The sequence below is a fragment of the Mus caroli genome, chromosome 15, assembly GCF_900094665.2.
Source record: "Mus caroli chromosome 15, CAROLI_EIJ_v1.1, whole genome shotgun sequence".
Lineage (NCBI taxonomy): Eukaryota > Metazoa > Chordata > Mammalia > Rodentia > Muridae > Mus > Mus caroli.
In genome coordinates this window covers 29,567,551-29,579,018 of record NC_034584.1, presented here as the reverse complement: position 1 = coordinate 29,579,018, position 11,468 = coordinate 29,567,551, and the positions used below count along the sequence as shown (strand labels likewise).

General features: G+C 39.1%; 1 protein-coding gene across 2 annotated transcripts in view; it reads left to right on the top strand.

The window, feature by feature from the left end:
• The window catches only part of Nipal2 (NIPA like domain containing 2), a 110,284-nt gene that overhangs the window by 50,815 nt on the left and 48,001 nt on the right, over window positions 1–11,468 (top strand). For both annotated transcript variants that reach the window (XM_029469394.1, XM_021183905.1), the window contains exon 4: window positions 5,143–5,202. In XM_029469394.1, the coding sequence (XP_029325254.1) occupies window positions 5,143–5,202 (60 nt within the window). The remainder of the gene's footprint in view (window positions 1–5,142; window positions 5,203–11,468) is intronic.

Sequence of the window (11,468 nt, the reverse complement as noted above, 5' to 3'; positions counted from 1 at the left end):
ACCTGACATAGACCTGCAGGTGTGCTGTCTGGATGGTTACACCTGACATAGACCTGCAGGTGTGCTGTCTGGATGGTTACACCTGACATAGACCTACAGGTGTGCTGTCTGGATGGTTACATCTGACATAGACCTGCAGGTGTGCTGCCTGGATGGTTTTTTAAAACTACTGACCTTTATGATCTTTCAGAACTTGAATATTACATGTTACAGTAGAAGTAAAATCAACCCTGCTCTAGTTGTTCATTAGGCAATGGCTATTGATAAAACAACAACTAGAAATAGTTGATCTTGGTAAGTCTCTGTTTATAGAAATGTATGGGAATAATTGGTGTATTTCTTCTCATTTTAAAAATGTACTACTCTACCAGGAAGTCATGTCATCAGCTGTTACTCAGATATGGCCAGATTGCTCAGTACAAATCATATTTCACCCAGAGTTACATATAAATGTGGTACAAATAAATTCATCTTAGTAACATGTTATTTTTATTACTTTACTAAATAAATATTTTATGTAAAAACTTGGTAGAGGAGCTTGAGAGATGGTTCAGATCTCTGACACTCACTAAAAGCAATGTAGTAGGTATAGTGATGCATACCCGGCACCTGGTGTGAGACAGGGTAACAGATCCCAGGGGCTCACTGACAGCTAGTCTAGTTGAAACAGTGAGTTCCAGGTTCAGTTAGAGACTCTGTCCTAAAAACTAAGGTGGAGGGCTTAAAGACTGGCTCTGCAGTTAAGAGGATGAGTGGGATTCTCAGCATCAGAATGCTCACAACCACCTATAACTCCAGCTCCAGGGGATCTGACATCTCTGCACTCATGTACACATACCCACATAAAATCACACACACACACACACACACACACACACATACACATAATTTAAAATAAAATGAATGAATATTTATTTAAATATGGTGGAGAATCATAGAGAAAAGCACCCAACAGCATCCCCTCCGATCTCCACATGCACAGGTGAGAGTAGTGCACGCACACAACTCCTTGGTAGGAAAATTTCATGTATAAAAATGTGTTGCAGTTTTACATTCCTTTAGAGAGGAAGAAGAGCATATTTGTGTCATAAAACATAACTATGGCAGTTGGTACACCTCAGTGCATGTCATATATTTTAAGTCTTTATTACACTTGTATCCTTTTAGCTTGAAGCAATGAAATTATTCCCTACATGACATTTCCTCCACTTCCATATGAAAGTTAGATTATTTATGAAGCTATAGCTTAGCAACAAAGGAATAGGAAATCTGTCCTTTCTGACCTCAAGGGAAGCAGAGGGTGCTGAGCCAGCCTTGGGCTAGAGAGGAAGAGCGCATGCTCGGCTCAGTTGGCCACCAGTGTCGTCAGGTGAGGAATCAGAGCAAATGCACAGCCGCCTTTAACTTCAGTGTCATATGTGTGACATTCGGGACTAGGTGTTCCTCCTAGCCTATACTTTCTTCATGCTGTGAAAGCAGAATTTGCCATTTTCTCAAAGCCCTTGGCTGTGAAATCGCCATTGCTAGGATGCGCTGTGTTATTCATGCAGCCACAGCAGGTGTTTTGTTGTTACTCTAACCCCATCCAGCTGGAAACACTTTGTCCAGGTTACTAAGATGCAGTTTGTAAAGTTGCTGGTCTTCATGCCTTTCTAAGCCTCCGAACACAGGATTCTGGTGGTCTTCTTGAATTGTATCTATCTTAAGACAAAAATTTTACATAATTCTCATACCTGTATTAAACTCAGTTCTTAATTTCATAGACTTAATTTGATAATTTAATATTCATAGTTGTTTGTCTATAGAAAATCTTAAAATTCCTGAATACAATGCCAATGTCTTGTACTGTAAGATCAAAAATTGACAAATGGGACCTCATAAAATTGAAAAGCTTCTGTAAGGCAAAGGACACTGTCAATAAGACAAAAAGGCAACCAACAGATTGGGAAAAGATCCTTACCAATTCTAAACCCAATAGAGGGCTAATATCTAATATATACAGAGAACGCGAGAAGTTAGACTCCAGAAAACCAAATAACCCTATTAAAATGGGGTACAGAGCTAAACAAAGAATTCTTAACGGACGAATACCACCAAATGGCTAAGAAGCACCTAAAAAAATGTTCAACATCCTTAGTCATGAGGTAAATGCGAATCAAAACAACCCTGAGATTCCACCTCACACCAGTCAGAATGGCTAAGATCAAAAATTCAGATGACAGCAGATTTTGGCAAAGATGTGGAGAAAGAGGAACATTCTTCCATTGCTGGTATGATTGCAAGCTGGTACAACCACTCTGGAAATCAGTTTGACAGTTCCTCAGAAAACGGGACATAGTACTACCAGAGGATCCAGCAATACCACTCCTGGGCATATACCCAGAAGATGGTCCAACATGTAATAAGGACACATGTTCCACTATGTTCATAGCAGCCTTATTTATAATAGCCAGAAGCTGGAAAACACCCAGATGTCCCTCAACAGAGGAATGAATACAGAAAATGTGGTACATGTACACAATGGAGTACTATTAAAAACAATTAAAAACAATGAATTAATGAACATCTTAGACAAATGGATGGATCTGGAGGATTTCATCCTGAATGAGATAACACAATCACAAAATAACACACATGATATGCACTCACTGTTAAGTGGATATTGGCCCAGAAGCTCAGAATACCCAAGATACAATTCGCAAAACACATGAAACTCAACAAGAAGGAAGACCAAAGTGTGGACACTTCAGTCCTTCTTAGAAGGGGGAACAAAATACCCATGGAAAGAGTTTCAGAGACAAAGTTCAGAGCAGAGACTGAAGGAATGACCATCCAGAGACTGTCCCACCTGGAGATCCATCCCATAAACATCCAACAAAACCGGACACTATTGTGGATGCCAATAAGAACTTGCTGACCGGAGCCTGATATGGCTATCTCCTGAGAGGCTCTGCCAGTGCTTGACAAATACAGAAGTGGATGCTCACAGCCATCCATTGGACAGAGCACAGGGTCCACAATGAAGGATCTAGAGAAAGTACCCAAGTAGCTGAAGGGGTTTGCAGCCCCATAGGAGGAACAACAATATGAACTAACCAATAACCCCAGAGCTCCCTGGGACTAAACCACCAACCAAAGAAAACACATAGTGGGACTCATGGCTTTAGCTGCATATGTAGCAAAGAATGGCCTAGTCGGTCATCAATGGGAGGAAAGGCCCTTGGTCCTGTGAAGGTTCTATGCCCTAGTAGAGGGGAGTGCCGGGGCCAAGAAGCAGGAGTGGGTAGGTTGGTGAGCAGGGGAAGAGGGGGAAGGGATAGGGGATTTTCAGAGGGGATTTAGGAAAGGGGATAGCATTTGAAATGTAAATAAAGAAAATATCTAATAAGAGTAAAAGTATTTTCTGTAATAAAAAAAAATCTTGCTTTGATGTTTTAAAATCAAACTGCCCACTTAATTGTATACTTGATAAATATTTCTCCCACCTGGCTTGTTCTCTGTGAAACTCCCATTTAAATGTGTAACCTGCCCAGAAAGATTATGCAAGAGCAAAGATGAGCTCAAGTGAGAGACTGGGGTGGGAATCATATGAGCATCCCAGCATATTTAAAGTAAAAACCTTGGGTATAATATTCTTTTTTTTAATAGCTTTTATTTGTTTTTCTTTTTTTTTTTTTTTTTCTGAGACAGGGTTTTTCTGTATAGCCCTGGCTGTCCTGGAATTCACTTTGTAGACCAGGCTGGCCTTGAACTCAGAAATCTGCCTGCTTCTGCCTCACGAGTGCTGGGATTAAAGGCTGGGATTAATCACCAGAGCACCAGGCATAGTCATATTTTAAATGTAACTGTGGCATCCATATAGTGTGTCATTATATAGACATTAAAATTATACCTATGAAGAACTGTTAATGACATAGCAATTTGCTGCTTCCATAATAACTGAAGAAACAGTGTTTGGTAGTTGGATCTTAGCTGAGAAGGTAAAACATCTGCGTATCAACTGTAGTTTTCTCTAGGTAGCACTACTGCTACAAAAACAATCTTTCCTCTAGTTTTACTTTTAAAGACTCAGCTAGATTTTTTAAATAAAAATTTTAAATCTAGATTACACTATAGATCTTTTTTATGATTGCAATTTTGAGTTCTCCAGTGCCTGAATTCATCAAGGAATGAGCCTACGAGGGGACTAATGCAGAAGCCAACCTTACTCCTTGGCCTGAGGCCATAGCAGCAGGCTGTGGCTGAGCTGGGAGAGTCTACCAGTGTGCATCATTCTTGGAGGAGTGAGACACAACACAAAAGAAAAAGATGAAAAAAAGAAAATTCTCAAATAAGATGAAAAACTACAGACTCCATCCCAAGAAAAGAGTCAAGTGCTTAGCTCAATCAGATCTGATCTTGAGTCTAGAGTTGATCACAGAATAGGCAGTTATGCTCCTAGAAGTCATGAACATAAAAGCACATTGTAGATCTGGAAATTATTATGTATTTTAGAAAGGACAGGCATAGAAGAGAAGCAAAATTGAGGGTAAATGTAGGGAAAGTGGCTGGAAGAGATCGTAGCTGTCACTGAAGGTCACAGTCAGCAGCTCAGGTCATTGCCCTGTAAATAACAAGAAACCATTAGAGATTTAAAGCTGCAAATTTACTTTGTATTTTAGAAAAATGACTTTGGTGGTAGTATGGAGAACTGGAGAGTGAGATGTCAGACAGATGCTGTTGTGCTGTTAAGCAGAGGCATAAGCCAGAGCTGGGCTAGTGCAGGTTCATGAGGACGACAGAGTGCAGTGCAGACCTGGGTGTGCTGTAGGAAGGAGAAAGAATCAGGAAAAACCCTGGACTGGGAGGCACTGGAGGGGATGCTGGGAGGTGATGGGCTGTGGTACGCAGTTACATAAATGTTAAATCATTCTCAGCTTCCTTTGCTTTCCCCCAGGGTTTCCTGACTTCCTGTCTTCTCTTCTTTTCTCGTCTCTCCTCTCTTCCTGCTTCCCTTCCTTCTTCCCTCCATCTCTCCCTTCTTCCCCCCACATTCAGTAAGCTTATGAAGTCTTCCCAGTATATTGGCACTGCCCCAGGCACATGACTGAATGATATATGTTTTCATATTGGAACTACTACTAATGGCAATTTTCTTTGTAGGTAGTGCCATAATTTCTGTTATATTTCTAAAAGAAAATTTGAGAGCCTCGGATTTACTAGGTGAGTAACCTTTTAATTCATGTATTATAACACCTCTTGATCCATAAATACATACTACCTTTAAAAATTACATACTTAAAAACAAAAGTTAATGAAGAAGATGCAGATCTCACTTAGGGGTGAGTATAATGTCTGTGGCCACTCCCTGTCTCTTCTAACAAGAGCTTCCATTTCATCATGCCTGCTGAAGCTGTTATTGACAATAACAAATTGTTATTTTGCAATATTGTTGTTGCAAATGTTGTGATGCTTTTATGAACATAATAAGATTCAAGGAAAACATCTGCAGTGTCCTATTAGAATACTTTATTTGAAAGTTCATATTTGCTATGTTATTGTGTTTCTACTGCTTAAAATCAAATGTCACAAAGTATTAGTTCCATCAAATAGTACCTGCTTGTATTTAGTGCCTCCCAAAGGTAACCTACATATTGTTTCTACAAATTTTTATTTAGCATGATTGAGAAGAAGGCTTAGGGGGTTAAGTGTTCTCTGTGCTGTCATAAGGACCTGACTGTCCCTGGCACTCACAGAAACCCTGACTAAGCTGCATGCTGAGGAACTGAGGAGGCAGAGGCAACCCCTGGGGTCTTCCTGGCTGGCAGTCTAGCTGAACAGAAACCTCCAAGTTCAGTGAGATCCTGCCTTGAAAAATAAAGGATTCCACATCTAAGGTTCAGGGAGTATTCTAGAGGAGAGGACAGAAAAACTGTAAGAGCCAGAGGATTAGGGAGTCTGCTGTGAGATTGTGTCTCCAAGTGATGTCAGAAGCTACACCCATAAAGTCTCGCCAACATGACTGCCCAAGCATGAGCTGAAGAGGATTTCAATACATGCCAGAGTAGACAGGGAAAAACCCACAAGGCCTCAGCCCTACGTGAACTACAGGCAACTAAGGACTTGCTGAGGGCAGGAAAAATAGACATTCCTGGGGAGGTCACACGAACCCTTATCCAATACTAAACAGTCAGTGCTGAAAGCTACATGTGAGTGATGGGACACCAACTGAGCAGGTTATATCTAGGAAAAAAAATATATATATACCCACATAGATATTTGTGTATGTGTATACACACACACATATATATATATACATATATGCATGAAATAACAAGTAATGAAAGAGATGATGAATTTGGAAGGGTTTGGAGAGAGGAAAGGGAAAGGAGAAATGTGATTATATTATAATCTCAAAAATAAAAAATAAAAGAGAGAGCCCTTAGAGGAAGGCAACCAGATTTCAACCTATGCACCCACCACACAGACATACACCACACCTAAATAATTGTTTTAAAAATAAAAACAAAGTAAGTTTCTTTCTTTGGAAATATAGTTATTAATGGAAATTAACAGTGACCTTACTGGTTGTAATAACAATTTCTATTATATAGCAAAGCTATCTTGTATCTTTTGTTGGGAATTACTCATAAGAATTATACAGGTCCATGTGTTTTTCCTTGGTAAAAAACTGCCATATTTCTTCTGATATATGTAAATGCAGATACTTTATTCACTTTAAACAAAGCAACGCCTTCCCTCTTCCAAGGAGTTGGTTTTGTTTTGTTTCATTTCGTTTTGTTTTTAATATGAGCTCTGGACTTAACAACAGTTGTGGTATGCTGAGTGCACACACACACATACACACACACACACACACACACACAAACCTCCTTGTTTTCCTTGAGTATAACAACTTGAAAGTATCTTCACTTTCTCCTTTCACTTTGGTTTGATTCTGCTGGGAGAGTTTTCAGTCAACATTGTCTAATTTTTCATAGTTAAAATGTTTTTCTAAATGCATTTATATGAGATTGTATCTTTTCCAACATTATCCTTCTTCCAACAACATCCTTTTTATATGTTGTATTTTATAGGATCATTTGGGAAAGTCATATGAAATGAGAACTAACAGCAACCAACATAACATGTAGGTTTTAAAAGCTAAAAAAGAAGGTGGGGTATATTACTTTTCTTATTTATCAAATGTCATGGGAAAACTTCAAATCCTTTCATCTGACACCTGCCATCTTTTGTAGTTAATAGATGGTTACTGACTAAATTTACCCAGTTTAATAAATTTACCCAGTTTAATAAGATTGTAGCTGGGTAATAAAGGATTTCCTGTCTTGACTATTACTGTAAAATTGTTTTGACTAATAGTGATAAAGAGATAATTATGATTGAAATCTTGTTCTAGTTTTTTTTTCTGTTTCTGAGTTTAAGATATATATATATATATATATATATATATATATATATATATATCAACAAACACAACTTTAAGGGAGAGACAGTTTCCTTGGGTAACAAATCCACACTATAGTTCATCACTGGTGCCACAGATGATCACAAGGGCAGGAACCTAAGGCAGCTAGTCACATCCACAGCCAAAAGCAGAGATTATACATGTACCAGTATTATACCTATGACTTGTTTTTGAAAAATGCTTATTTATATAATTTATCATTGAGAGTAAATTATTTCTGGTCAGTGATTGAGATGTACACTTTTAACTGTTAACTTGACACAACCTAGAATCACCAAAGAAGAGAGTTTCAGTAAGGGACTGTCTAAATCAGGTTAGCCTGTGAGCATCAGTAGAAGACTGCCTTAACAATACTTACTGGAAAAACTGGCATAGACCAAATGTAGGATATAGAGGGGTACTCAGGAACTCAGTAACGAACACAGCAGGTGAGCAAAGAATAGAATTGGTAGAGCTAGACAGGTAGCTCAGCAGTTAAGTTTCTTAAGCAGTTAAAAGTGTTGCTTCTGTAGAGGACCCTGGATCAAGTGCCAACATCTACACGGTGACTTACAACCATCCCTAGCTCCAGCTCATAGGGATCTGGTACCCTTTTGAAGGACACAGATATACATGCAGCCATGAGCTTTACAAACATAAAATAAATTTTTAAATTGTTCAAAAAGGAATAGAGAAGTAAGAAAAGATCCTCTTCATGCCTGTACTGCAACTACTTCCTAAAGAACTTGGGAGAGAACAAATGGGAGACCTAATTATTGGGACTGGTAAAATAGAAACAATGAAGTCACAGATCAACTGAGCATTACTAAGAGCAAAGAAACAGTCTTCTTCCCATGGATTCAACTTTGCTATGTGCACTTTACAATGTGTGGCCACTTTGGTATTATGTTGAGAAATATAAACAATTCATACCATAATTAACATAATTACTATGATCAGCACCATTCCCAAGAGATTTCCAGAAGATAATACTAATAATCTAATATGAACTTTGGGTTTCTGTTCATCCTTGAATGGACGGTCTGCCACAACACTCCATACCCAAATACCACTGGGAAAGAGCTGGTCTCCCAGGAGTGCCAACACACCTGTGAGCATAGGTAAGACCACCACTTCTGTTCAAATTCCTGGTCAAAGAGGGACCTGCCCAGAGCCATCAGGACACAGGAACCAAGGAACACCTGGGGACAGGATCCTTCAGGTTTTCTTCTGCACCATGGAGCTGACCCTGTGCCAAAGCTCTTCATACCCAAATTTCTCCCAAAGAAAACTCATCTCCCAGGAATACTGACTCACAGGCTTGCAGGAGGGACAAGCCACAATCAGAGACAGCAAGACCAGCTAACATGAGAGATAACCAGATGGTGAGAGGCAAGGGCAAGAACATGAGCAACAGAAACCAAGGCTACTTGGCATCATCAGAACCCAGTTCTCCCACCACAGTGAGCCCAGGATACCCCAACACACCAGAAAAGCAAGACTCTGATTTAAAATCATATCTCATGATGATGATAGAGGACTTTAAGAAGGGCATAAATAACTCTCCTAAATAAATACAGAAGAACAAAAGTAAACAGGCAGAAGCCCTTAGAGAGGAAACACAAAAAACCCTTTAAAAAAAATTACAGGAAAACACAACCAAACAGGTGAAGGAATTGAACAAAACCATCTTGATGTAAAAATGGAACTAGAAATAATCAAGAAATCACAAGGGGAGACAACCCAAGAGATAGAAAACCTAGGAAAGAGATCAAGACATATAAATGCAGGCATCACCAACAGAATACAAGAGATAGAAGAGAGAATCTCAGGTGCAGAAGATACCATGGAAAACATTGACACAACAGTCAAAGAAAATGCAAAATGCAAGAAGCTCCTAACACAAAACATCCAGGAAATCTAGGACACAATGAGAAGACTAAACCTAAGGATAATGGGTAGAGAAGACAGTGAAGATTCCCAACTTAAAGATCCAGTAAATATCTTCAACAAAATTATAGAAAAAAACTTCCCTAACCTAAAAAGAAGAGATGCCCATAAACATACAAGAAGCCTACAAATAGATTGGACCAGAAAAGAAATTCCTCCCTTCACATAATAGTCAAAACACAAAATGCACAAAAGAAAGAATATTAAAAGCAGTAAGGGAAAAAGGTCAAGTAACATATAAAGGCAAACCTATCAGAATTTCACCAGACTTTTCACCAGAGACTATAAAAGCTGGAAGATTCAGGGCAGATGTTATACAGACCCTAAGAGAACACAAATGCCAGCTCAGACGACTATACCCAGCAAAACTCTCAATTACCATAGATGGAGAAACCAAGATATTTCATGACAAAATGAAATTTACACATTATCTTTCCACAAATCCTGCCCTACAAAGGATAATGGATGGAAAACTCTGATAAAAGGAGGGAAACTACACCCTAGAAAAAGGAAGAAAGTAATCTTCTTTCAACAAACCCAAAAGAAGATAGCCAAACAAACATAAAAATAACATCAAAAATAACAGGAAGCAACAATCACTATTCCTTAATCTCTCTTAACATCAGTGGACTCAATTCTCCCATAAAAAAACATAGACTAGCAGACTGGATATGTAAACAGGACCCAGAATTTTTCTGGATACAGGAAGCACACCTCAGTGTCAAAGACAGACACTACCTCAGAGTAAAAGGATGGAAAACAATTTTTCAAGCAAATGGTCCCAAGAAACAAGCTGGAACAGCCATTCTAATATCAGATAAAATTGACTTTCAACCAAAAGTTACCAGAAAGTATAAGGAAGGACACTTCATGTTCATCAAAGGAAAATTGACCAAGAAGAACTCTCAAGTCTGAACATCTATGCTCCAAATGCAAGAGCACCCACAATCATAAAAGAAACTTTATTAAAGCTTAAAGCATACATTGCACCTCACACAATAATAGTGGGAGACTTCAACATCCCATTCTCATCACTGGACAGAGCACAGAAACAAACTAAACAGAGACCCAATAAAACTAACAGAAGTTATGGGCCAAATGGATTTAACAGATTGTTCTGTCTGGCCAGTAGATCACAACCTGGGTTCTAGCCTGGAAAGGCATTTTGGAAACCCGGAAGAGAAGAGGGGCTGGGCTGCACGAGATAAGGAAGGAACCAAGACAAAGATCTCTGCTCAAGGTTCAATTTTTACTATTTCAGCACTCCATTATGAAGGAAAGGGGAGGGGCCCAATTCCCGCCAAATAATCTTGGGGTCCAGTAGCAGGGTGATCACGTGATGGCTTCGGAACATCAAAGCAGCAGCTTCCAGCGGTGGGCGTGGCAGAACGATTGAGCAGGAAGCTCCATCCAGGTGTAAACAGTGGAACCATTAAGGCTGGGGGAGGGGAGGCTACAACAGATAGCTATAGTTCATCCTAAAACAAAAGGATATGCCTTCTTATCAGCACCTCCTGGTACCTTCTCCAAAACTGACCATATGATTGGTCACAAAAGAGGCCTCAACAGATACAAAAATATTGAAATTGTCCTATGCATCCTATCAGATCACCATGAACTAAGGCTGGCCTTCAATAGCAACAAAACAACAGAAAGCCCACATACACATGGAAGCTGTACAACGCTCTAATCTATGGTAACTTGGTCAAGGAAGAAATGAAGAAAGAAATTAAAGACTTTTTAGAATTTAATGAAAATGAAGGCACAACATACCCAAGTATGGGACACAATGAAAGCAGTGCTAAGAGAAAAACTCATCAGTCTGAGTGCCCCCAAAAAGAAACTGGAGAGAGCATCCACTAGCAGCTTGACAGCACACCTGAAAACTCTAGAACAAAAAGAAGCAAATTCACCCAAGACGAGTAGAATACAGGAAAAAATCAAATGCAGGGCTGAAATCCACCAAGTAGAAACAAAAAGAACTATACAAAGAATCAACAAAAGCAGGAACTGGTATTTTGTTTTCTTTTGTTTTGTTTTGTTGAGAAAACCAAAAAGAGAGATAAACCAT